The sequence below is a fragment of the Gasterosteus aculeatus genome, chromosome 12, assembly GCF_964276395.1.
Source record: "Gasterosteus aculeatus chromosome 12, fGasAcu3.hap1.1, whole genome shotgun sequence".
Lineage (NCBI taxonomy): Eukaryota > Metazoa > Chordata > Actinopteri > Perciformes > Gasterosteidae > Gasterosteus > Gasterosteus aculeatus.
This window is the reverse complement of record NC_135700.1, coordinates 19185068-19212696: the sequence shown is the minus strand read 5'-3', so window position 1 is coordinate 19212696 and position 27629 is coordinate 19185068. Positions and strand designations below refer to the sequence as shown.

Sequence of the window (27629 nt, the reverse complement as noted above, 5' to 3'; positions counted from 1 at the left end):
TCCTTCCTGGAGCCACAGCATCTGGACATGCAGTCGATGTCCCAATCCCATCCCAGATATATGTACTATTTCTTTTCTGCGATTGACGGAAGCTTCTCGTGCAATTTCAGTGGTTTTTATAGCCGCAAAAAACACACCCGAGCATCTGCTACTGTGGGGTTATGGAATTATTGTAATGTTATGAATCATGCCAAAATGCAATTACATCCTGGTCTGTTCATAGTCAGCGTAAGGTACGATAAGATAAAACTTAATTATCCCCATAGGGACAATGGCTATCATCATCATTCACTGATCCCTCTCTCCTCTTCTTCTTCCTCTTCTCCTTCTTCTTCTTCTTCTCCCTCCACTTTGACTTTGTCCCTCCTCAGGCCGCCGCCTCACCGCCTCATTGTACATCAGGTGCATTGGAGTTCCTGGCGGCTTTTGTGTTCGTGGATGCCGTGACACTTGGTTTGTGGCTCAAACGGTGGTTTTACTGCTCAGCGTCTGCATGGGCAGCTGAGGTCTAGAGGCATGCAAGCTGTTCGGTCTTTCACCTTCGCTCGCGGCCCCTCCCCCAGATCAGCGACCATACGCTGGATCAAGCCGGGCCCCCGCAGGGTCGCAGGAACCGGTGCCAATCACACCACAATGCAGCATAAAGCAGGGGTGGGCGGAAGCTATAGGTCTATAGTTACGGATATTAACCTTTTTCTTTTTTAATAATAACAGCTCCTAATGCCTTGGATGGGTATAAGTGCAGAGATGTATTCATGTACCTGCCGGTAAAAGGGCAATTTTAAATAATTGCGAGTTTCTTGCCTGTATTTTACTTAACCTTTCGTGTGCATTCAAATTCAGTTCTTTAAAACAATTCAACAGCTACTTGTGACTTTACAGGTTAACATTTCCAAACAAAACCATGAAATATAATCAATTGTATTCTTACCTGTCTTAATTTATAATCCACCATCTGTAAATATATATCGTAATATAGTAATATGAAAGGGTCCATTTATTTCCATGAAGAGTACTTTTACCTTTTACACTCTACAGAGATGTTTTTTAAATCTTTCTGTACTAAGAATTGTGATGATCAAAAAGAGTATATTAATATTATCACATGGCAGGTAGCGCAGTGGTGACTAATTATTTTACCTCTGAAGGAAAGCAAGTTAAATACTTTTAGGTAATCCTTTCTTAATCCCACAGCGGTAAAATGTGCAGGATTATACGTTAAACTGCGCTTTGACAAATTGCGATGGTCGTTGTATCACAATTTTTTGACAATTTAAGACTAAACAATCCTTGGATGAAAAATCGGATTATCTAAGAACAAAATAAACATTTAGTTGCAATCAGAAAGAATGCATGAACCTTCCTGCCACCAACAGGTGTGCTCAGTACAGAGAACGCTAAGCGTGCTGCTGCTGGAAGGCCCGCGTGTGTCTACACCTGCTTCCGCGTGCACGAGGCAGCAGCCATTCACCGCGAGCCGCCTCGACGGCTCATTTGCCTCCGCTTCTGCACCCCGAGAACCCACTGTGTAAAAGAATCATCCTCAGCTTGAATCCATTATCACCTGATCCCGCGCTGTTTCAAGCCTGCCAAAGCCCACAGATTGAGCGTCTCGCGGTTAACCCTTTCCCCGCCGCTCTGCTGGACGGCATCCCGTCTCCCTGACTGTTACCAAGAGCTAAAATGTTTTCCCTCACCCTCTCCAACGAGTCATTTTTGGTGTCAAACTTGTCTCTAACCTTTTTACTACTCCCCCCCTTTTGTTTGGCTTTTGTTTGGCAACAGCTGTTATCATGGATTTCTTTTTTTTTTTTTCTGGTCAGCTGTGATTGCTCCGGGCAAAACAGGAGCAGATGGTGTTTTGCTATGCATGAATGGAGCGTTAGAGGAGTTGGACTGAATAGGCCAAGTTTTGAATGGTGTCTACACAGCACCTGCCTCTTGTAGCAGCAGGGACATCCTAGTGGCACGATCTGTCTTGGCTTCGCTGCCGTCGTGAAGGATGAAAGAAAGAAACAGAGGGGGGACCTTGTTGGGTACCGTCCATATTTATTGATTTTTCTTTGCAAGTCGTGGCATAATGTGGAGTACAGTCAGTTTGACTTAATTGGATGTGACACAGCGTGCACGTGTAATCTATCACTCCGGTCTCCTGGTACACTTTATCAGTTTTGTTGCCATAGGAACATGTCGGCCCGGTAATAGCCTATATTAACAGGCTAAGTAAGTTGCAATAAAAGGCAATTTCAGAGTCGGGATCCTCTGCTGAACACAAAGGCCATAAAATAACTGATGAAATAAATCGGTGGCAGTGGGGGGAGAGCGAGCTGGATTTTACATTCTTAAACCAAGGCAAGTCCAAATAAAAAGAGACTGCCATCGCTTTCCATACAATGAGGGGACATCTGTCAACCTCTGAGGCGCGATGATCTGTCACAATAAAGAAAGCTTTCTCAAATCACTGACAGCGCGCTGTGCATTTCTTTGGAGAACTGTAGAACTCACGAGAGAGTAAATGCTCCAGATGCATTTCCTCCCGCAACATTGTGAGTGAAGCATAATACTCCTCATATGCTCACCGCTGTTATTGTTATGGTGACAACTGCTGCTAATAAACAGTTTTTCTTTGGGCTTCGGATGTTTATTCCACGACCTTTGTGTCGTCGACAGCAGCAGGATGTAAGCGACTTTATCTGTCCTCATTCGTGCTCATGCTCGACTGCGCAATACACTGTTAAATAAGTATGTTTACTAAAAAGCATGTAAGTGTATTACATTTTCATCGCTTCGTTTGAGTTTTTATCTAACGGCTCATGACCTGGGTGGAGGCATCTCAATGACTTATTTGCTAACATCCAAACCGCAACCGGTTTGTTTTCCATCACTGCATATCTCAGATGTGGCTCCGTAATGTCACAGATACGTGTCTATGCTGTGATTGTGATGACATACTGTTAATCCTGCACAGGAAACAGGCTTATTTACAGTCATTAAGCGCTGCAGCACTGCCTCTGGCCTTTATTGAACATCAGTCGATGCGGTGCACGGTTTTTCTGTTTGTCTTTATGAGGATTGTGTTGGTATAGTGGGCTGACACGGGTCAAAAGACTGGCAGATCAGATCCACAATAACAGAACTCCACAAAAGAGGGGGGCTTAGCCTAATGGCTGAGGCGCCGCGTCGCCAAGGCAACACCATTGAGCAGAAATCCAAGGGTGGAAAACGCGTGTATGTGTGAGTTTGGATGTTGCGCGTGTGGCTGCGAGATGAAAAAGACAAGAGACGGAACAAAAGACTGCAAATGTGGTTATTGGTGCCGGGGCTCATATTTCCTGCACAATAACAAACCTGTACTTCTTGCTGCTATTTTTCCATGATAATCTTTGGTGAGGTTATCATAACATTTAAACTGCCCCCCCCCCCCCCCCCCCCCTGTATGTACCGTTAGCTGAGCTCGGAGGCATCGCCTGTGGCACTGCTTTTAGTCCGGCGGGTCAAAAGTTCTCTAAACAAGCGTTACCATTGGTCGAGGATGTCAACAGTCCGGCCAGCCTACCGAGCGGCCAACGCCCCCCAACCGACCCCACTCACCCCCCAAACAAAGTTCACTATTCATCTCGGAGGTCAATAGTTCCCTTTACAAAGCTCATCATGGCAAGGTCAAGAATTCCTTAAACAGAGTGATCCGTTTGACCCGAGCCCCCCCAGTAAACTGGCACTGGACTTGCGGGGTCAGTTGTCTCTGCACTTCCTCTTATCAGTAAACAGGCCCGCTATTTTCTTTTTTAAGGGAGACAACGTTTAGCGGCAGAGCAGAGCGGCAGGTCCTGCATCTGCGACCAGAGTCCAGACTGTGAGATTGGCCGCGGCGTGGGTCTGATGGTCAGATGGTCAGATGGTCAGTGTCAGCAGGGCTTTTGTTTCGCTCACATTGTGTATGTGCGATCAACGGGAAAACAACAAAAGAGCCAAATAAATCATTAGAATCCAGAATCCCTCGGCTTCCACATCTGACTCCTTAGTCATCCTTGGCACGGTGCCGAGCAACTGACCTCCGCGGGGAGGTGGAGGACAATTAGGTCACCTCGTGATTGCGTTACTCGAATGACATTTTAATGTCATAGTGTCCTTCATCAGCGTTTGTTAATGATAAGGGCCGAAAAAAGGGAGAGCATCGATGGCCTCGTGTTTCTATGACGATATCATGTTACAGTGGAAAAAGAAAAACATTTATCTTGCACATACAACAACAGCACGAAGCGGTGGACTTTATTTATTCAGCTATTCAAATTACACCAGTCCCCATTACAGGAGCAACAGTGTATTATTCTTGTAAAATATGTGTGTGTGTGTAGCAATGTTTTGAAAAAATATCTAACCTTTTTATTGCAGAGCCCCATAACTCTAACCCTGGCTGCGAGTTATTTGTACACACAGTGACCGCAGCACTGAGGGGTTATGGAATAACAAGGAGCGCCATGCATTATTAATGGGCTCTGCTGTGAATCTGTTCAGAATAATAACGGCGATTTCCCAGAGCCTCATTACTGTGTGTTTTTAAAGCAAGTGTTTGGTATCCATGGACAACCGCTCTGCACATTCTCCTCTTCTCCCCCCGTGTTAACATTCAGGTCATGCATGGCACTTGGCGGTTTTTAATATTCATTTCATCATAAGCACTTTAAGACGGTTGCCAGTGCTTGTTTGCGGTTTTCCCGCAGTCCCCTTCGCTCAGGCTTCTGACGGGGCAGATGCTGTAATTAATCAGGGCAGAGAAATGGGCATCGTTTCCATGGCGAGCCGAAGAGCCAATCGCGGCGGCAGCACCTCTGCCCAAATTACAAATGCTTTCTTTAAAACTGACTGATTGAAAACAAACCGAGAGTTTGGAAATTCTAGCGAGCAGCGGTATCACAGCGGCACAGGAGCAGATTCTCGCTCCCAATTTGTAACTGACATTGAGCCACGTCTGAAATGTCTCTGCTGCTTTGGAATAAAAAAAAAAGGCTCTTCTCTGGGCCACTGGATTCACAGCCTATTGTGAAGATATGATAATTATTGTTTGCCTGCCTTCCCTCCCCCGCTCGCCATTTTATTCAAGGGAGCTCGGCAAACCCCCCCCGGGGACGTCTTGGAAATGAAGCGATTTTGAAGGGAGTAAGAAAGAGGCAGAATCCAATGCACTGGTGTGTGAGAAGGGGACTGTTATTGAGACAAGTACCAGTTACAGTACATGCTGACCTTGTCCGATGTTGACACTATTTTTCACACAGTTACAAAGGACTTCCATTCAAATCACAGCACACACTATGTTGATGCCCACATGGATGCTCATGTACCGCTGCAGATTACTTTTCTCTCATAGAAATGCAAATTCTCATTAAGGGCCGACTGCTATGGATATTTATTCATTTTCAATAACCAACAAGGAGACATTAGGAAATATCTCAGAAAATATGGCTCACTAAGCTTTTGAAATAAACAGATTCCTTCAAATAAATATTTGTGATTGATAGTTTAATTTTGAACAGAGACACAAAGAAATATATAATACTTCATACAAAATTATGGCTACTATCATATTAGTGATGGAATGTCTCTGGGTTTGTCTTCATGGCCGAGCAACAACTCAAACATTAAATTACTTTTCCTATTGTGAGCTGAAAACAACATTTCCGTACCGATATGCGTTTAACTCTATGGACAGTTTTCAAAAGCAGTTGGTTTCATAAGCAAAATACAAACAAAAATGAATCGCTGCGATTGTAACTCATAAAAAAAGTATAAAAGAGCAGAAATGCACTATGTGATATAGCAATCCACAGGTCGTTTAACAATGTTTTAATTAAAGCCTCACATATTAAAACTTTACAACATGTGATATGAAAAATGTACAACAATTTTCTTTCTTTCCAGGGATTTCTGTACAGCCGGCAAAAATAACTCCGATGCCTTTTTCAATTGGCTTTGGCAGTGCAAGAAACTGGCTCTGCTAGTTTTCTTTTTTCCTTTTTTAAAACAATGACGCATCAAGGAACAGAGTAAAAATGCATTAATCCCCAAACCGTCGGCCTTGACATTTGCTTTTACCATAAAATATCCCCTTTGTTACACAAAATAAAAACATAATTTAATTGTTAAAACATCTGGGTTGCCAGGGACGCGCTTTTGGGCAAAGATTATGGGATGCGAGAGGTCTCGTCTCTCCTCACTCTACAAAACATGTACAGCAGATCACAGCTACAGCTTGAAAACGTGATGAAATAAATGATCCATGGCAGTTTCCGTCTCCGTCCGTTCAGTCTTTCATTCATAGAGCCATGTCACTACACTTTGTATTTTCTGTCCACATTTTCCTACATTTGTGACGTGACTTGCGTGTTGCCACATCAGCGGGCCTCCGACCTGTGATGATTTGAAGAACCATTTTCCTCCCAAGTCATTGCGAAGGTGAAGGAGAAAGTTGAGTCAAGACCGTTTTGTCAATTACTGGCCGGTGAGGGAACAAAGATTGATGTTTGTGTGTTACTGGTTTCCAGCAGATATCGTCTGAGTCACTCAGTCCAGGTAAGAGCCGATAGAAATCCTTTAGTTGAAACGTATTCAAACTGACAACTCTGGCCTCATAAATAAAGCTTTCTTGTTAAATAAAACAGGGAAAGACAAGTCTTTTAACATTTCGTGTGCCCAGCCAGTTTAAATTGACAACCGAAAGACCGCACAAACAAACAAACACTGGGAGCTCGCCTTATCAGGCTTCCGTCGTAGCTCAGCCTATTTTATAGACAAAAACCCAGTCAACATGTTCACCCCCTGTACACGCGTGTGCATATCCGTCTATAACAATGGACAAGTTCTTTGTATAACATTCTAAGTCTTTCACACTTTTTAAGTGCAATGTAGAAAAGCAACGGGGAACGATGCTTTTATTCTCTTCCTGTTCTGGGAGATAGGACTTCCATTTGGCTCAGTAAATGCTCACTTGGGACAGAACCTGGGCGTGGGCCTGGATTTGGGAGGGGTGTGGTTGCTGCTGTTGGGCGGGCTGGGGGCTGCCAAGCGACGCAGAGCCTCCCACTGAATGGGGGGTACCGGGAGAGTGCTGGGGTGGGGAACACTGGGACTGGTGCTGCTGCTGCTGCTGCTGCTGCTGCTGCTGGAGATGTTGAATCTGCTGCTGGTGCAGCTGATGCTGCATCTGCATGTGCTGCATCTGCATGTGTTGCTGCTGTTGTTGTTGTTGCTGCTGCTGATGTTGCTGTTGATGCTGCTGCTGCTGCTGCTGTTGTTGATGCTGCTGTTGTTGATGCTGTTGATGCTGCTGTTGATGCTGCTGCTGCTGCTGCATGTGGTGCTGCTGCAGCTGTTGCTGGAGGTGGTGTTGGAAATGCTGATGCTGCATTTGCTGCTGGATCTGCTGGTGATGCATCTGCTGCTGCTGCATCTGATGGTGCTGGAGGTGCTGCTGCATCTGCTGCTGCTGCTGGAGCTGCTGCATCGCATGCTGCTGCACCGGTTGCATCGGTGGGCTCATCTGAGAGACCGCTGTGGACTGGGCACCCGCCACCATGCCCCCTCCGGCACCCATCTGGCCGAGCAGCTGCGGGGACATCCCAGAGGACATGTTCTGGTGGGAGACCGTAACCGAGGTCACGATCTGATTGCCCCCTAGTCTCATCTGCAGAGGTTTTGGGGCGATGGCCCGTGGTAGGGCCTGTTGGAGGGCCTGGGCCGCTGATGACATGGAGGGGTGCTGGTTGAGAGGCGAGGGCAGCACCAGGCCCGGGGACAGGCTGGTTGAGGCCAGGGTCTGCTGTACCGAGCGGATGGTCTGGGCCTCGGCCGATTCTGCTGCAGCCTGGATGGAGAAAAAAAAAACCATCCAAACTTATCTACAAAGCCACACTTTTCCCCTCTGCAGAATACCATTTCCTCTATCGAAAGAGGTACACTGCAAAGTTTCTTCATCAAATAGCTTCAGTGGCCTTTGCCAAAAGTTTTCTCCAGCCTCACAGTACACGATGTAATACTGTCAAATTCACAGAAAAGACACAGGAAGAGTGTCTCACCTTGGAAACCAGGCTAGCACGGTAGGCAGCAAGGGCTTTTAAATATTCTTTCTTGGCAGCTTCGGTTTTGCTTTTGTAAACCTGTAATGAGACAAAGGTACATGTAAGTGGAAAAATAAAGCTTCCCATCAATTAGAGATAGTTCCTTTTGAAATACTGAGTACGTTGCACATATTCCACGCCGTACAATCATTGGCTTCTGATGACGTAACAAGAGGAATCTGCATAATATTTTTATTAGTACCTGCTTCTGCTCCTCTCCCAGACCGTCCCACATAGAGGCCACAATCTTGGACACCTCCCCAAAGGTGGCGTTGGGATTCTGACCCTTGATGGCGGCCTGGGTGTCTCTGAAGAACAGCGCATAAGCCGAGACCGGCTTCTGGGGCTCATTGGGATCCTTCTTCTTCTTTTTCTTAGGAGTCTTGGGCTTCTTCGCGGGATCTACGGGAGCTGGTCGCTTCTCTCCAATGACCTGCAATAATTGAGAGAAGGAAAACAGGGTTGATTAGTTCCCCAGAGTCATGACTCTCCACGGTTAAATAAACGAATTCCTTCCTTCGCTCACCCGGTTGCCTTCCTCCTGGTCGTCTTCATTGATGGAGCTGGAGGGAGACGGCGTGGCGGACTTGCTGGCAGGCGGTGACGGGGAAGTATGGGTGATGTTGGGTCCTGCCATGTTTAGGCTCAGCTGCGCACTGAGTTGGGATTGGTTGATGGTGGTCAGCTGATTCCGTGATAACATCCCGTTGGGGCTGTTCATGCTGATGATGGACTTCATCACCATGGCTGGGTTGGGTGGGTATTGGCGATGGTGGCCCGGTCCAACATTCTGTAAAGGAATGGGTACAAAAGCAAAAAGACATTTGTTAAGAAAGAAGAAAAGACTTTAAACTCATTCTTCCAGCTCACAGGTATCTCTGCATTGACAAGGACACAAAACTCATGGAGCTGTATCGCTGTACTAGAGAGGAAATCGGGTCATTGGATTCTGCAGATCGTCATGAGGGCAGATCACATGACCCTTTGTCCCGGCCCTTCCATGTCTCCATTACAGGCATGATAAATGATCTCTGCACCAGAGGTGCCAACTTTATAAGCCAGTAATAGATGGCCAAGGCTACTCGGTTGATCCACTTCTAAACTCTATTGTACGGAAATCTGTGACACAGCTTTTGACTGGCCGGCCCCTTTAGGGGAACAGTGTGGTACATAACTTCAAATGCCACAATAAAAGGACCGTTCGAGTCGCAGTTTGTATGCATGCACTTAAATGTCAGTTGAGTTTGAGGCGGCCGGAAGCCTGTACGCTTCAGGGCAACTGTTCTAGCTCCTGGGCCCCTTTCATAGATCATGTTTGAGTCCACGAAAGAGGAAAAACAAGAAAAACAAGCGCCGCTATATAATCAACTCAATGAATTAACTGGAGCAAGGCATGGGGCTTAAGGGCTTTGGACACGTCCCCTCACCTCTAGCACGCGGCATACGATGTAATAACTCTTCCCAAAACGCTTTCACGGTTTTTAAAAACATTTGGTTCCTGAAGGAGGCTCGGTAGAGGTGCAGGCGACATGTTTGCATTGATTTTGGTCGAGGATGACATTACAAGGACTGCCAGCTCCCCAGAGGGAAGACTGATCAGAGCGCAAGCAGAGCGGACATGCAACACGGGAACACAACTGGAAAGGTGATTTGTTCTCCCTGGCTTCATCCATCGGGTATGCAGGAGCACAAACTCAATCCCTCCCAACATCAACACATCATAAACCCACACACCTGGCTTTATTGAAAGAGCCTCGTGAGTGTGCGCGTCTGCTGAAACAATATTGCAACACCGTTGCTGACAGAAACACATTGGCTCTGCAATCTATTTCTTTCTCAAACGCCATGTCGGCTGCTTATCATAAATACAATCTATGAAGTGAGAGCGGATGGATATTATTTACATGAGTGAGGTACATTCGGCAAAGGTGAGCCCGGGGGTTGGGGGAGAAATTGAAGGCATATTGTATTGATGCTTCAAAACATGGAAGCTCTCAGGCTTCCTGCAAATAAAAGCTGCAATAAACAAGCCTGCGACCGAACGACTGTGATTTACATATCCGCGACGCGGCGCGTTCCAAGTGCTATTGTCATCTTCATTACTGGGAGCACGACGACTCGCAGTTGGCCCTCTGCTCGCTGCGAACATCAAAGACGCACACACTGAGCTCATTAGTCGTGGCCATCTGTATAATAACCCTTTTGCCGAATCCCAATGATGCAGTTTTGACTTAGAGCAATGGCCCGTTCTGCCATTTGTTTGGAATATGGTGATTCCTCCTGAATGGCCTTTGGATGTGGTGCATTTAAAGAAATAAATATCCACTGATGACCACAGTTAAACACTCACTCATGTCCCATTCAACAAACAGCCTGCTAAATGTCTTGTTTTATCACATATTATAGCAGTAGCTGGAGTAGCAGTCATTTTCACACCGTCTAACACAACGATGACAGCGAGAGAAATGCCGGCATCAGCGCGACCGATTTGAAAGAAAAGATAACGGCTAATAACACGGCGGAGGAAATAATCTAAGGTAACATTTGCCTTGATTGTGAATATGAATCCGGTACCGGGATGTTTATTTATGTGCTTCTACACTCTCATTTGCATTTTGATTGCAGTATTGTCAGCAGTCACAGCAGACATCTAACTAGATATGTTGATAGTCATCGTAAATCTGCAAAGAAGTCCTTATCTTGAGTACACAGTGGCCAGATGTGCCCCGTGTGTGTGCGCGCGTGCGCGCGTGTGTGTAGGTGTGCTTTCTGCCATTGTGTTTGTACGGTCAAACAGTAACAAGCTGACATCTACTCACAAATCAATACATGTGTTTTTTAAACGTAAATTTATTTTGTAATTCGGTTGCTTTTAATCTGAATAAGCTGCCAACGACACAATGCCTTCGACTGTGTGCTGGAAAAAAAGAAGAAAAATAGCTTGTTTTGAATGTTATTGTTGGCCTCATCCACACCTAACAAAGCAAACACTCCACACAGAGCCACATAAAGACCAGCAGATGAGAAAAAAACACACAAAAAAACCCACTGTTGACAATGTGTGAAACCTTTTCCACAATAAACGCGGTCCAATAAACACAGCAGCAGGACAAAAACAACATTATGAAGTCACCAAGTGATGACAATCTTAACACTGAGGCTGAAGTCTGTTCTTTAAGATACTGGAAATCAGAATTAAAAGGAGAATTTATGAACAGTGGCACCATGTACTGAGCTGTAACAGGCTGAAAAGAATGTTAACAAGTTCAATTTCCATTCAATCAATGCCAGAGCTCTTGGAAATGTTCCATGGCAGGAGAGGAGTAAAATCATCTATATGGTAATTATAAGGATGAATCCCCTAGTAACTTTCTCCAGCATGAAAGGTCAGTCCTATTAAAGATAGTTTATCAGTGCTCTGCACATATTCCTTTACTCGCCTTCTAAATGGGTACACCATTTTATTTTTTTCCCCCCTCCATTTTCAGCAACCTGCTGAAGTCTGTGCTTAAGCCAAATGAGAAAAATGGAATTTTGAATGCGGTAAAGGCTATAATAGCATGAAGATAAATTGTTTTTCTTTCCCCTGCCTGCCCCGTCTCAGTCAAACACACTTCTCTCTTTCTCTCTCCGTGGTGTTCAGACTGAGTCCATTTATCTTCCCAACCTCTAACCCCCCCACTTAAAAACAGATCTTTCTCCCCCCCCCTTCAGATTGGGAGGCCAGTAGGTTCCCTCCCCTTGGTCTGGTACAGCCACTGACCCATACCCCTTTACACAATTTCTCCTGATGCATTATGGGTATTTAAAACTTGTCCGACATGACATCATTTCATTTTGAGAGCTGCCTGAGAAAAGTAAATTACAGAATCAATCATGCAGAAGGTCAAGCTGAGACTTCATTACAAGTATTGCATGCCTGCACGAATATCTTTCATTCCTGACTGACCCAATATGTCACAATAGCAGTCTGTCGAGGGAGAAAAGAAAAAAGAACCTAGCGAATGGGAAAAAAAAAAAAAAAAGAATCCACTCTCTTAAATTGATGTACAACTCATGTCAGTGCTTCTCGGCTTGGAAGGGAGATAAGAGGGAAGCATGGAGAAAAAAAAACATGCTTTCTGCATCAGTGCCCATGTGTTCCATTTGATTCAAGATATAGTGGTTTTTGACTATTCAAAAGCCAGCGCATTCTACACAATAGCATGCCATATCAAAATCAAGTGAACAACAAACTGCAAATCTCTTTCCCAGACGTTCATCGAGTAGATGACGCACGCTGTACGTTTGCTGCCGTAGAGCCAATGACATGTGACACAGCCAGTCGTTAATGAAACATATAAAATGCATCACCACATAGGGGTAAATGTAATAAGACGGCAGGGCTCATTTCTCCTAAATATTGAAATTAATCATTTTGTAGGTTTCAAATCCAATCGGGAAGGTTGGTTTCTGTGCACGCCGACATGTGTCGAGAAAAGCCGAAAGTGTGGCGAAGGCACCAGGTGTTTTTTGAAATAGAAGCCAGAGACCCTTGCTGTGCAGGGGGAAGAAAATCGAGAAGAAATTGGGAATAAAGCAATACTGGCAGCTCCAACTCCAGCACTATTTGGCACTATTGAGATTCAATCACAAATCAGGAGGACACATGCTGGGAGACAAAAATGAGAGTCAGAAGCTTGTTAGGAGAGCAGATTAAATAAATAATGACTTTGGATTCATGGCTTGCCAGGCACATTGCGGCTGAGAAAATGTATTTCTCTTTGTAGCGGACCGGCATCTGTGGCCAATTTGCAAGACATACGCTGAACATTATGGGGAGAGGAATTAACAGAACACTTGGCAAGGCAATGACATGGAAGAAGCTTTTGAAAATAGCCCAGGTATATTCACTGCTTGGGTTTCTCATTAAGTTCTGATAAGGAGACAGGCTTCCACACACACACTAAATATTCCCCACCAGTGAGCTCGCATAAAGAAAGAAAACCAAGACAAGTGTTTGGGAACTGTGAGCATGGCGGCTTGATGAAAAATGTAATTGCAAGAGTGCACGGTTTATTTGTTTGCCCCTGCAGCCATAACAAATACCACAGAATGTAATCATGTATATAAGGTTGTCATTCCTTTATCAGTGTGCTGACATAATGACAAAACACCCCTCTTAGGGCCTTCGTTAATCTCTGTCTCTGTATATAGAATGCGCTGCAAACAGCACTGGTACTCCTCCCGTTCAAAAGTTGGGCTCACTTTTGAAGGCAGAGATGAAAACAAATCGATGAGTAGAATTTCTGAAAAGACATTGTGAGGAGACTTTTTAGGGATCAATCCCATTTACGGGAGAAACGAAGGGCCACCGCCAGCTACAATGTGTGATGACCGATAACAAGGGAGCGGTGTGCCGACGACAAAGCCACGAGGCAAGGAGCAGAAGCCCACATTCTCCCCTCAGCTTTTAATAGTCTCCACACAATCAGAGACATGAGCCATGCAAATGGTGTTAAAGAGGAATAATGTTTGAGAATCAAATCTAATCCTCCAGCAAGTTGTGAGAACAGTCAGGAACGTAATTGTGTCAAGGTTTCCGTTTCTTCCAGATGTAGAGAGCTTAACTGACCATGAAATGAAAATTCTTCAGGCAAAAGCCTTGCGGGGCTCACTTACTGTATGCGGCGGAGATATTTTAAAAGCAGCAATTATTTTACATGCCAGAAGCATGAAAGCGAGAAAGGGAGCAGTAAATGGTAATACCCCCTTTCCATATGGAATGTAAATAAATATCTCTAATAACAATGTGATTTAACAAAGGGAGGTGGTCTAAAATACATTAAATGTACTGTAAATGTACATTCATCACGTTGTGTGGTTCGGCATCTCCGCTTGTGCCTTTTTGTCTTTTCATTTCGATTCTTCCATTTTTATAATCGGTCTGTAAGACAACTACTCAGTCAGTGACATTTCTGTTCTTCCTCCTCAATGCTTCTATGATTGTGGCATTTGAAAAATGCCTTTGCAGCCCAATACAACAATCGCTCAATCTATAGCACGACTCAACATCAAGAGAGTTAAGGAGACGGGGGAAAGGCGGATTAAGCTAAAAGTGGAGAGTTACTCTATACAAACACAAAGCTGGTCCTAAACTTCAAAACAAAGCATGTGTCTTTTCCTGAAGACCTCGTGTGACATTGGACAGAAGCATGCATCAGCACTTACAACAGACAAGGGGCTTCTGGAGGCAACATGAATTAAATATGAGCATGTGAAACGGTGGCACTTTTGGGTCCTATTTTCACCGTCCTTCTGGGCCTGAATGGGCTTTGTACTCCGACACCTGTGATCTATTCACATTGGCTGACCTTACAGAAAGAGATCATCTGCACTCTGTGTGCTTTGAAAAAAAAAAAAAAAAACTCTTAAGTAACATAATATCATGACATTTACTTAATATGATCCTATTCCTCCCGTGTTGTGAACACAGCCAGATGCTGTGCCAGATGCAGGGACAACAGGAGGCATACAAAAACTGTGAAGGTGACATTTTGCTTCAGTAAAAGGGCTTATTTAAGAACTGTACACATCTGATATCATGGGGGGTCCAGCAGTGTATAATTTATAAATCTTATTTTTGATCCATCATCAGAAACCACATCTGGAGCTGCAGCTACAAGTACCGGAGCTGCACTAGTGCAGGTTTCTCTGGGTGCTGACGTATGATAACGTCAAAGTACTTCTCGATTTGCTCGTGCCGTGTGTGAAAAGCGGTGCTCACCACAGCTTGGCCGTTGTTGACGGAGACCCCGTCCTGGTCCATCATGTTGCGTGAGATGGTGATAGAGGGCAGGTCCAGGCTCTGAGGGGGGAACTGGGGGATTAAGAGACCCCTGTGAGGAACTGGCGGCTCTGGCATTGCTGGGAAGGGCGAGTCCACATCTGATAGACCCAGACCGGACTCCGTCTCAGGTGGAGGTGTAATGGGAGGAATCTCAAACTCCTCGTCTCCCAAGCTGGGTGTGTGAAAAGTCTGCAAGGAAGAGGAAAAATCGTGAGATCCAGCAGCACAAAACGGGCAGGAAACATTCTCTGAGGTGGGGCTTATCTAACATGCCGGGAGGAAACCTTCAGGGATTAAATCAGACAACTGTGTTTGAGACTGGCAGAGTTTGGGCCGAGTGGTAATACACTTGTCTGTAAGTGCACTAAGACGTAAAATTTCCTAAACCCATTAAACGCCACTTTGAGCGAAAAATAAGGAAAAAGGGCAAGTGCAGAGGAAGACGTCAAAAGCAAAAATATCAAGCGGCAATCACGGGAGGGAGAGGATACATGATAAAAGCCCTTAATCTTGGGGATGGAAGATGTTGGGTTGAAGTTCAGTGAAAATACACGTCACAGGGAGATGGGTTTAAAGAACATATTCAAAGATTATCACGCTTGGCCAGAAGTGTTTCTTTATGTTCCCCTTGCCTGCACCCTTGAATCTGCTCATCAAACAGCCTAATCCTTCTGCTTTCCGAATTAAAGCTTTCGGTCACACTTAATTTGCTTATGTGCCGTCTTGGAGATGGCACGGTGCACCTACTCGGTTCTTGTTTTCATCCACACATTGCATTAAGCTACTCTCCGGAATGCCCATGCATTCACAGCATCACAATGACCACGCTGCAGGTCCACGTGCATGTATGCACACATGATATTAACGGGTTGCTTCCAGCAGCTATGATGAAACACAGCTAAGTTGATCTACAGGTTGATCCCATGCACCTCTTTGTTATCCTCAGATCACTTCCACGGTATTGCTTCGGACTTTCCTCCAGCGGCCGCATCACCTGTTCCAAATGCGTTGTGCAATCCTTGAAGGAAAGCGGTTGTCTCGGAAGCAAAGTAAACAGGAGGTAAATAGGTATTGACGGCACTTCCAGCAGGCACCGATGAGTCTCCCGCATAGCAGAATCACAATTCCACACACCTGCTTTTTCATTTTCGACCGCGTCAAGGTTCCTGGAGACGATCACGGCTCACTTTGAGATGAACCCTGCTTCTTTGAAAGGGCAGCCGGTCCGTATCGCTGGTTTTTCACTCACTCTTAAAACATGTGGCACCATTACGTCCCGTCGGCACGTGTTGGGGATCCTCGCTTGGCACAACCCATGGGAATCCACCTCCTGCGCTAACAAACCTCCAAACTACCTGATATTGAGAGCTGCTTGATCTGCAAGCAGAGCACGCTATGGTCCACTACAAAGCTAACCAGGCATGGCCGCCATGTCTTCCACTGCTCTGTCTTACGGTCTCCATTACGGTACAAGGAGACAACGGAGGGAATATGCCACCAGAGCCCTTGATTAGGGAGTATTAATGTGTCCCCTGTTTGCTTTAGCACACGAGACACTTGAAACTAATTCATTGCCTACTCAGGGCGGCTGTCTTGACAAGAACTGATGAATTCCTGTGGCAGAGGCAGCAAAGAGTTCCTTCTTTTTCTCCCTCCCTTCCTGCTGCCCGACCACCGTTACACTTTTCAGTGCTTGTTTCGCGGCTAGAGAATCAGTTCTCCTTTTAAAAGGAGCTGAGGTTATATTCATCACAGCCCCATGGCCTCTGGCTCGCAGAGTGCCGCATAAATCACCGGCGCCTTCAGTAGCAGCCATTTACGAGTCCTCTGCTGTCATATTAAGCTTCAGTCCGCTCAAAAGCCTGCAGAACTTAGTTCACAATAATGCCTCTTCAGCAGCATGTGAATCAAAAGCCAGTGTTCATAAAACTATATGTATACAGTATATATGAAAAACGAAATGGTCGTGAGTCATGGACAGAAAGCTACAGTGGCACATTGGAAGGATCAGAGATCGTTTTATCCTCGTCGTCTTCATTCATCTTTTTCAACGTCCCCGGCGGACTGAGGTCAACCTCCACACCCGCTTTGAGATCTATGGACTCGTCTGTATGCTATCATGCAGCGACGTGGAAACACGGGCAAACTCTCATAATATCTGACAGAAAAGTATCACCCCGGTCTTGATCTTGCCCAGGACCTACAGAAACGCTGCACCGGATGACCTTAAGCACATTTATCCACATAAGCCCTTGCAGGAATGCTTTTGAGGAAGGGAACATATCACTTACCAGTTGTTTTTTTCTTGAACTACTATATCTACCAGGGCAAAGGCTTGTGCGTTGCGGCCTTAATTACAAATGTCTTATTTATTACTCTATTAAAAAGACGAGTTGTCAAAGGAGACTGTTGGATGAAGAGAGCTCCACTTTTTTTGTAGTGGAGCAGCCAGAGGCCCGACTATGACCTTTAAGCAAAGCGCAGACATGTACTTGGAGGAGAATGCTTGTATCTATTGTCGTCTAAACAGAAAAGAAGAAGAAGATGGACATAGACAGAAAAACAGGGAGGGAAGATTAGTATCAGAGAGCTGGCTCGTCTGCCTTGCATCGCTTTGTTAATGATGAACGCAATTAACATCTGTACCAGGGGCCCCGATAATGGAGACATGGCATTTGTGTTTCCTGTGAGGTTGGGGGGCATGGAAAGATGTCAACTGTCTTACAAGAAAGGGCGATCTCCTCGGGGAAGAGAAGCCAGATTTTGCTAGAACCCACAGAGTGTTGCGGCGTCGCACACGGTCTAGTGTCATTTCACATAAACCACTCTAATTCTGCACCAGGAGCCGCTTAGAGTGCTCTGATCGGAGATTAAGAGATGCACAATCCACTTTCTTCGGCATCACCAGCCTGATTATCCGTTTAAATTGTTCCGAAAGGCTCAGCGAAGCCAAGTGCCAAGCCAGATGCTGGCATGAGATGTGCAGGCATGTACATGTTAAAGGGTGGGCAAGGGACAGCCCAACACACACACACACACACACACACACACACACACACACACACACACACAGAAAGATGTGTGTGTGTGTCTTTCCATTGGCAGCGACAGAGGCCAGTGGTATGAGGGCAGAGCAGTGCTTGTAACAGAGAGGCCTGATGAAGCCAGCATGGGCACACTGAGCGGGCGTATGTGAAATCAGTGCTCAGGGGTAAACCTGAAATGATCTAAACTGCACTGCAGTTTCTGTCTCATAGTCTATATTCCGCCTGGAAAATGGTATCGAATAGTGGGGTTTATCTGGTGCAAGGCGATAAACAACCCTCCCCTGATAGTTAATAGCAATCAGAATTACATGATGCTGCATACCAAATGAAAGGGACAGAAAGCCGAAATAAAGAGTCTTCAGCACAGCAGTCCTTTGAGCTGCTTGTGCTTTGAGCTAAATGCTAACGTCAGGCTGCTAACCTGCTCACAATGACAATGATAACATAGTGCTGTACAGATGGTGCAAAACCATGTGAGGATGCCAACTTTCAATAATGAGCCATAAACTCAAAACACAGATGTGGCTGATCCGAATGTTATACTCGCCCTGAAAGTGTTTAGTCCTAATCCAAAGAATTCCACAAAGGTGTCCATTGGATAGTTGGCATTTCCCAAAAGACTATTTGAAATTAAAAATGTCAGGAGGAAAATTGGTTGAGGAATTATCAAAGTCGTGTACAATATATCAGGTACTATCTGACAGATGTTGAAATACCTGTATAGAGCTATATAGATCTATCTATCCTAATGTGTCAAATAGCTTTGAGGCACTGAATGAAAAGTCAAGGAAATTATCAATGTCGTCCCTTTCGTCAATCCATGATTTAATTTTCAACAACATGAAAACAAGAGATATTTTGGTATTGGTAAACTGTGGACAGACCAACATGGCCATCCTTTAAAGGGGAGCCACCAGCATAGCTAAAAGTGAGATTTGGGTTCAAACATATTCTTTGTATGTTGCTTTATATCTGTATTTTGTTTTACTGTTGCTCTATGCAACATAATTGAACAATAAAATAATTGTTACACATCTCACTACATGCTTCTTTTGTTGTATCAGTGAATTTTCCCCTTCTGATATTTTATCCTAATGCCGTCCTGGTGCTCTTTCAATATCAGCACAAAGAGCAAGAGAAAGCTTCTCAGGCAATATCCCCAGCCCTTCAATAAACGTGGTAATGCAATTCACAGATGCAATAACCAAGACTTGTTAAAGGCAGCAGCATGCAATTACTGAATATAATAGGCCTCCAAATCAATAGAGGCAGCATTGACTATCCAGTTTCAAATATCTAGACGGGCAGAGTGCAGCTACTCAAATGACAACATCAACCATGGCACCCCTAATCAACATTATTTCAAACTTGGATCATTTGTAGTCCATTTCTACATATTTATAGTTCATTACACGTCTCTAATTGGATTAGGAAAGTAAAGCGATACATCTGAGTGGAACACAAACTCCGTGTGTACAGTATCCTTTTCCCTGAGGGAAGCAGTCAAGCTTTCCCTGCTAGGATGTATGCTTTACCAGGCACACCAAGGTCATCTTATCTCATCCTCTAAGTGCATAAGGTAAACGATACTGCAGCCATCTCAACGGCAAGTACAGGGCTGCTGTTGCTGATGTGCAAGCACACAACCCATAATGCCATCTAGATGTGAAGGATGATAATGTGTTATCCCTGTACAGAATGAATAATCCGTATAATCGTCATTATATTGATCAAAATAATCTAGATTATTATTTTGCTGATAATCGTGCATCCCTTGAGTTTGAGTTTGTTTTAGAGTTTTCTAACAAAGTTTTACTGCACATAACAGAGTCAGCTCACTGACTATGGCCCGTCTCGCGTTACATAGTGGACCACTATGTTTCAACATGTTTCCCTACATTGTAATTAGTCTCCACAGTGGCAGCTGTTCGCAAAAGTTATATAGTCTCACTAAATTATAGGTGAAACAACTTGACACTTGCATTGCAATTTCTTCATGTAAAAAAGGTGGCAAAAGGGCTGCAAAGTCGCCGACTGTTTTCTTTCAAGCAGTTTCATTTCCCCTGACTGACGCTAACTTATGGAGGTTACAATGCTCAGGTGGGAAAATAAAAATTGTTGCATGAGGTGATGTGTTTTAAGAGCGATGAATGTTGGAGGGAAATTAGATAAACATTTGGAGAATTCATGTGCAAACGCATGTTGGCTCTATAATCACGCACACCACTGAAACTCCAGGTCAATATTTGTGCATGTGTCAGTTCTAAAGACAATAGCCATTCCATCAGACCTCTGTAGACCCACAAAGTAGCAGTGATTCATTATAGAATTATTCTATAATAATACGAGGGTGCAACTATGCAAAACACCGCTGGTTTGGATTAGAAAACAATAGCTAAACAAATTTGTTGGCATAAAGTGAAGGTGCGGTCAACATTGGCTGTTTATAATGGAGCCCAGTGAAGGCACATCAAGTAGATGAATATAGCATTACAGCGGAGATAGAGTGAAACCTCAAAGTGGAGGTCAAATTAACCTTAATTTAGCCCTGAATGCAACAAACAATACCGTGGGCTCTCGGAGAACACAACAACTCATGCTTAGGACGTATTATCTCATTCTCTCCTCAGCACAATACCATCTGTGCCATAACACTGGAATCAGTGCTTCCTTTTGATGAAATGCAAATGAGGCCGGGCGGTTTTCAAGAAGAAAAAAACTGCCCGTCCATCCCAGTTTCCTCACAGCCACATTGGGCCCTCACAGCTGGGGGTCGGCTGTGGGCCCCGTTGCCGTGGCCCCACCGGCAGCCCACGGAGACAGAGGATGCCCCCACGGGGCGTAAATGTGGGGAGAGAAATACAAACTTCTTCCATAACGCTCCCGGGGCCACACTCAAAACACTTCAGTCCGAGCTTGAATGTCGCGGTTGCATCCCGACTGGCCGAGTGACGTGAAGGACGGCGTTGGGGTTAACCGTGACATCCACCGCGTCATTTAGGAGCGGCGTGACGCCGCTTTGCCGTTTAGCGGCGGATCAATCTCCCCTGTGACAACTTATGAGATTGTCCCGTTTGAACCACAGCGGATGATGGGTATTTTTGGTGCACTTGTCTCTAAATGACAGGGCAGCGGAGTGGGTGGAGGGGGGAATAGAACAAGTAAATTTAGCACAGCGTTGGGACAACTATGGCTCACGGAGGCCTTCTGAGAAACAACGGTCCCCTTCTTTCTCCCGATGCCACAGTACAGCGTGCAGAGCTATTACAGCAGCACGTTGTCGGTGACATTGGATTTCATGTAAGGGCCAGCAGACGGTATGTGACAGAGTTATAGCGCCTCTTTGGCTCTTTGGGCTCCTCCGCTTTGTCTTTGGGAGGTTGAAGAAAACTGGGGTTTGTAACCTTAGCTTTCTGTGATATCAATGTATCTTACAGAGTGCAGTCAAGCCAGTCGGATCCCATCAGCAACGGATCCCAGAAGTTACCATGAGGCGCTATGGGGTGAGCCCAGCTCATCTTTCTCTAAGCTTATTGTCTTTTGAGGCTCTCGGGACAGGAGGCATCTGAGCAGGCAACGTTTCAGGAAATAAAATGATGTTGCCTTCAACAAACAAAATTCAAATAGGAATGTATCACTGTGGATGTTTCAGGCAGCTTCACAGCGTGAAATACAGAGCTTCATCCTTTAAATACTCGCTGCCACTGTTGCCGACTTTTCCCGATTACGCTTCCTTAAATAGGGAAATCTGAACCACAGAGAAATGTCAAAAAAAGGAGTATCATGTAAGGACATGCATGCACCTGTGAAAACTCCACTGTCCTCAACTGCATTCGTATTGAGAGTATGTTGGTCGTATTGAGTTTTCCATCTTCAAAAGAGAACATTAACATGGTAAAAAGCAGATTTACTTACATCACCAGCAGCGAGCAGAGCACCGTTGGCCTCCGCCATGTTCATGTAGTTGTTGTTGTTGTTTTGGAACTGCAAATGAGAAAAAAAGAAGAAACACAATCAGCCCACTAGTGTCCAGATAACATCGAGTGCAACTCCAGCTCTCCTTTCATAATGGACACCTGTCCGTCAAACCGATACTCACACTTGGCTCTGAATGTTTACACACATTCTGCCTCTCTGCCATGACTGCGACATGACGAGAGGCTTGGGAGAGGCCCAGGCCATTTCAAACCACAGTAATGAGAATCTGGTCCGGCTATTCAGCTCATATGGGATGGCAATTAAGGATACGTTTGCATCACAAAACCATCAAGATGCAGTGGCAGGTTATTAACTTCAAATAAACGATAGAGATACTGGGGGGAAATAAGGAGACAGGGGGTTTTCAATATGGCTGGAGTACATTTTGGGTTAATGGGGGTTTTCCAATTTAATTCACCAATATGATTTCAAAATGTATTTTAAATTTGCCCTATTTAAGTGCAACACGTAAAAGTGTGTTCTTCAATAAATTACCTGTTAATATTAAAGCTGATATCAGAGCAGTAACAGAGCAACCACCGGTGCTACAAGTGTGTCAAGAAAACCTTTAAAACTGTAAAACGCCAGCATGCAAGACAATTGATGAGTTTTTAAAACCCCCGTACTTTGGTCACAAATAATATGTTCACAACACACGCCGCCCTCACAACACACACATAGCCTGCTGGCAAAATGGCAGCCACTTCCTTTCTTTGGAGACACAGCCACGCTGACAGGTAGGAACAATGGGACATAGAATGAAGAATTATGGGCTAGCAGCTGGGCCCAGGAGCACAATGCACCTCTCTGTGAGTGAGGAGTGCAAAAAAAAAAAACAGCCAGTCAGTACGACACGGAGGAGAAAGAGTCGCAGTGCATTCGCGTCTTCTTGAGGTTCCACTGAGAACGCCATTTAAACAAAGCTCGCCAGCAATCTCTTTTGTGTGTTTATTACAAAGTCACTCTCTTAAAACATTATGACCGACGAAAAACTCCAATAGATGGGGAGAAAGAGAAATAAATGGCTTCTTATCCGAGCCGGGGCCAAACAATAGTGGAAACAAATTAAGATCAGAGCCAACTGAGAAGTGCATTCATATATTTTCTAGCCCTTTGTGTTTTTTGCCCTTCTCCTTTTCTTCTGAGTGGTTAGTGTGCGAATGTAATTACCGAAAGAACTGCTGCTAATCAACTGCGAATGGTATCCATTAATTAGTCTGTGCCCTGGAGAGGGAGTGGGGAATGAGCAGCAATGTTAACAGCGTTACGCTCCAGCGAGAACCCGGAGCCACAAGCTCTGCTAGCAGTCGCTGGAGCAGGTGGTTGGTGCTGTCTAAGCCCCCGGTGCCATCTTACCTGGAGATGCCCCACTAAACTAGACTGGGTGCACTGGGGGGAGAGGGGTGGGGGTTGCATGTTTGCACAAACGCAAATGTGTGTAAAAACACGCTCACACACCTTCAAGTGGGAGCCATCTGTCTATAGCTAGCGCTCCTTCACTTCCCAGCTGCGTGGAACTTGGAGACGAGACGTGGCTGGGTTACGTCAGCCAGTCGCTCGGTAATTAACCTTATGCTGGGCTTATCTCACAAGTGTTACTTGGTCCCTCTTCTTCTTCAAGATAACAAATTGAAGTCTGAGAGATATTCAAGCACGGGGAACGTTGTTCAGATTGTGGGGCCTCTGTGCCGTCGCTCGTTTTTTTCCGTCCCCGTGTCTATCTGATGTGAATATGATTTTTTTGTTTTGTTTTGAAGAGTGAGCAGACAGCTCTTTTTGGTAAATAGTTCTGTGAGGCTGCAGGATATCCCCCCAGAGGAGCACGGACGGATCTGAGACCGTAATGCCGCTTTTAATACGGATGCTTGTACGCTCTCCTGCCTGAGCAGAGCAGCTTCGTCTCAGTCTGTGCAAACTTGTTGGTGGCACTTTTTTGACACACATTCCAACTCCATCACTTGCCACGTTAGACTGCTTCACAAGCGTGCAAGTGTTCCGAAATCAGGAAGCAACACTCTGATGTATGGTTGAAATGTACGGACCTTACGTGAATCCTATTAGCGCCATTGGAGGACACATAATCAAGTTAAATCCGGGGGCTGATGAGTGGTGTGAAACTCCCCGGTCTCTGTCTCTGTGCGTCATGTTTTATTGGGTTTCCTTGGCCCTTTAAGAGCAGTTCCTTATCTCCTCCGAGGACTGCGACTAACATCCCGAGAAATGTCCCCGGCCACCGCCGGTATCAATCTTCACCATTAAAAGCTGCACCATGTCGTATCGCAGCCCGGGCCGAGGCCCCGGCGGACAACCAGAGCAGGGAGTGGTGATTATCATTGTTATTCCCCATTTGGGGGGGTGGGGGGAGGAATTGGCCACTCATGTTCGCAGCAGTGACGATTGACTCAAATGCCAGATGAAATTAAGTGTGATTGGAGGGACCAAGCAGCTAAAATAGGTCAGTGCAGACAATGAAGGCTCTGTAATTAAAATGATGTGACGAGCTAGACGAGAGCTGCCACGTGAAGGGCCAAATAGCTAAATAAGAATTTTAGATTCAAGGAAAATGAAAAGTTGAGCAACTCCGAGGTGTGGAATTACTTCTTTTTTTTTACGCTCTTGAACACAGAATAAGCGTGCCTTGTGTCTCCAGCGAAGAGTTATGCAACAGCTCTTGGGAAACAGCGATGTTACGCTCAAGAAAACTGGCATATCTCACCTAAAGACAATCATGGCAAATGAAGTCCCAGCTAAAAAGGTGCTCTGTAACCGGGTCAGACACGGCTCCATGGCAGAGCAAACACTGGGCGCTCGAGTGTTTTTATTTCTGCTTCTGCAACACTGGCACATTTCTTCAACTGTTTAACGGGAGGGAATCAAGAGCTTAGGGGGCCTGATCCGAACGTGAAAAGACTCCATCGCAGGCAGACAGAAAGCCAAGCAGCCAGTGAATGGGCGTTTCTGGGGTTTTCTTTAAATGCATATTATTGGCTTTCTTTTTATTCAATGTCAAGATAGAACGTTGAGGATTCCCCTTGAATCAATGTGAACGCTCCAGTTAGACAAGCACAATCAGATTCATAGCAACAAATATCAACATGTATCCTTTTTCTTTCGACTGTAGCGAAGTGTAATTTTGATGCCTGATTTTTTTTTTCTTCCCCCAACACTTTAAATCCCAGGGCAGGAATATTTGTATGAAAGAATGTCCTGTGGGAAATAAGGTGTTTTACAGCCATTATAGCAAACAAAATTATTTCAACCTGAGGGTGAACACAATATTGCACCAACATGACCCCATCTCACCCCCGATATGATGGAGTAACCACACAGATCAGTAAACATGAACCCGACAACCAAGATCCACAGAATACACGTCTGAAGGGCCTCCGATGGCACAACTTCCATCTCATGCATCTAAATGGAAAATAAAACATAAGCCTGTACTTCATCTGAACTTTGTGCTTTGTCAGTCGTCCATTAAATAATAACGAATGACTGGAAAAAGATGCACACGACACAGCAGGTTACTCTAAAAGAGAAAGAAATGGAGGTACATCTGTATTTCCACGCGGCCAGGAGGCTGTTCCCTGGTTTTAAAGCACATCAAACAGTCTTAATATCAGTGCTGTCTGCCAGCAGGTAACTACATTGTGGACACATTCTTCCTCCCCACAAAAAAAACCCCAACTAATTCAATCAAGAGCCCAGGCTTTTCCAAAAACCTATCAGCTGCTGACAAGTGATTTTACAGTTCAGCTTGAGCTCAGTAATCACAGCCTCGCATGTGTTCTCTGGAACATGACACTTGTGCTAATATGTTCCCCAGTAGTCTCCATAAAAACGCACCACGGTTAAAACTCAACCTCCAAACCCCGAGGCAATTTGCTACGTATTATTTTATACCATTTCCTTTCAAGCTCGGCCCGCCACCAGACCTCTCCCGTTCAGCGACGGGGATCGGAGACCGTAAAGAGCAGCGCGGTTTCCGTTCCCGTTATAAACCTGGTCAGGCCCTGCTGCAGCCTCTGGAAAAGTTGTCTTCCGACTCCCGAGTCCCTCCTGGAACACAAACGCACGCTCGTCTACGACCTAATTCATCATAAACGCTCCACGGCTGCCTCTCCGGTGATCACGAGGCCTGTTCGCGCCCAGCGGGCCGCCGCGCACGCAGCGCCAAGCCGACACACACAGATACGTTTCCTCCTACGTGTGCAGCAGTCAATTTGTAAAGCGACTTCGGCAACACAGCATGTGCACGCGGTCGGCTCTCAACCTGGGTTCTGATCTGTGTGCCCGATCGATTGGCAATTCAGTTTAAAGTTAAAATCATTACTCCCCCCTCCGCAGCCCGGTCCGGCTCTCTGCTCGGAATCAAGCCGATGACTTGTTTGGTTTCGGGCTGCGTGACGATTCTCTTTCTCTGAAGACGGACCTGGAGGAAAAGTCCGCAGGAGGTCATGTTTCCTGCTACATGTAACAACAATGGCACAATCGTTTTTCACAGTTCGCCATCTTTCTTTAGCGTTGGACCGGAGGTTGTCGGACATTTTCGTTTGAAATTGCGACCATTAACTTTAGAAGACGCCATCACTTTGGCCTCCAAGTTTAAGGAAATTATAGACAGAGTTTGTCATCGTGAACCTAAAAACAGAGCTTGGGCTTTTCGTCAGATGGCTCCACATGGCACAGTCACGCGCCATGAAACTCAAGTTTGCATATCCAACCACAATGACAAGCTTAACTATCAGAATAAGGGAAAATCTGAAAGTGATTTCACAGCTCAGAAAATATGTATTATGTTTTTTCAAGCTACACAGTCATTATGGTGGTGTTGAAAGACGATGAAAGGCAAACTATAGCTGGTGCGTTCATTCCTTGGGGCCAAATATATATTCAGCGAGAGTGAAAACACGGAGACGCAAACAGACGAGGCTGAAACAGCAGATCTTTGAATTCCTTTCAATCATTCCAGGATGAGATTATTTGAGTTTACTGCATCAGAAAACACATCAGTTAACAGAGAAGCTGTCAATCACAGAAAAGTCAACTCCCTTTATACTATAATCCAAAAACAATGTTCTGCCAATGCTGTAAATGTATTTACACCTATGCTTTACCACTCTGGCTATTGTATTGAACGAAAAAAAACACCAAGCCCAAAGTCATTTTGGGATCTTCAGCTATATGTGGTTGTAATATAATATCGGGTCTCCCGATTTAGAAGCACCGTTACAGCTACCAGGGCTAAGCAGCGCTCAGGCTGTACTCGGCCACCACGGTGCTGAGAGCCATTCGCTAACATCTGCATGCTCACCATACACACGCTGAGGTTCAGTAGCTAATGCTTGACCATTTTGTTTAAACGCTGCTAACGTGTCCGTCATCTGGTCTCATGTACGAATGTTGATTTTAAGAGGAGGACCATTACTTTGTATCATAGCCACATCCAACACATTGTTACACAATTGCGGTAAAGCACACAAAAGGTTCACCATGGCTATGTTTTCTCTTAAGGCCTTGAACTAGCAAGTGCTGCCAAAACAAAGATGGTCTTATCATTTGTCATAATGGATCCAAAGCATGAGCCCAGAAGTCTTAATTCTATGAAGGTCAACATCCCCCCTTTTTTTCCCCCCTTACTGTTGAGTCTGCTCTGTAGTCTCA

General features: G+C 45.1%; 1 protein-coding gene across 1 annotated transcript in view; it reads right to left on the bottom strand.

Annotated features, from left to right (window-relative positions):
* Positions 1 to 5500: 5500 nt before the first annotated feature.
* The window catches only part of tox3 (TOX high mobility group box family member 3), a 36468-nt gene continuing 14339 nt past the window's right edge, over positions 5501 to 27629 (bottom strand). The window contains exons 2-7 of the mRNA XM_078085554.1: positions 21903 to 21971; positions 14878 to 15129; positions 8638 to 8901; positions 8314 to 8544; positions 8070 to 8150; positions 5501 to 7858 (exon numbers count right to left, since the gene is read on the bottom strand). Coding sequence (XP_077941680.1) covers positions 6968 to 7858; positions 8070 to 8150; positions 8314 to 8544; positions 8638 to 8901; positions 14878 to 15129; positions 21903 to 21971 — 1788 coding nt within the window. The 3' untranslated portion in view covers positions 5501 to 6967. The remainder of the gene's footprint in view (positions 7859 to 8069; positions 8151 to 8313; positions 8545 to 8637; positions 8902 to 14877; positions 15130 to 21902; positions 21972 to 27629) is intronic.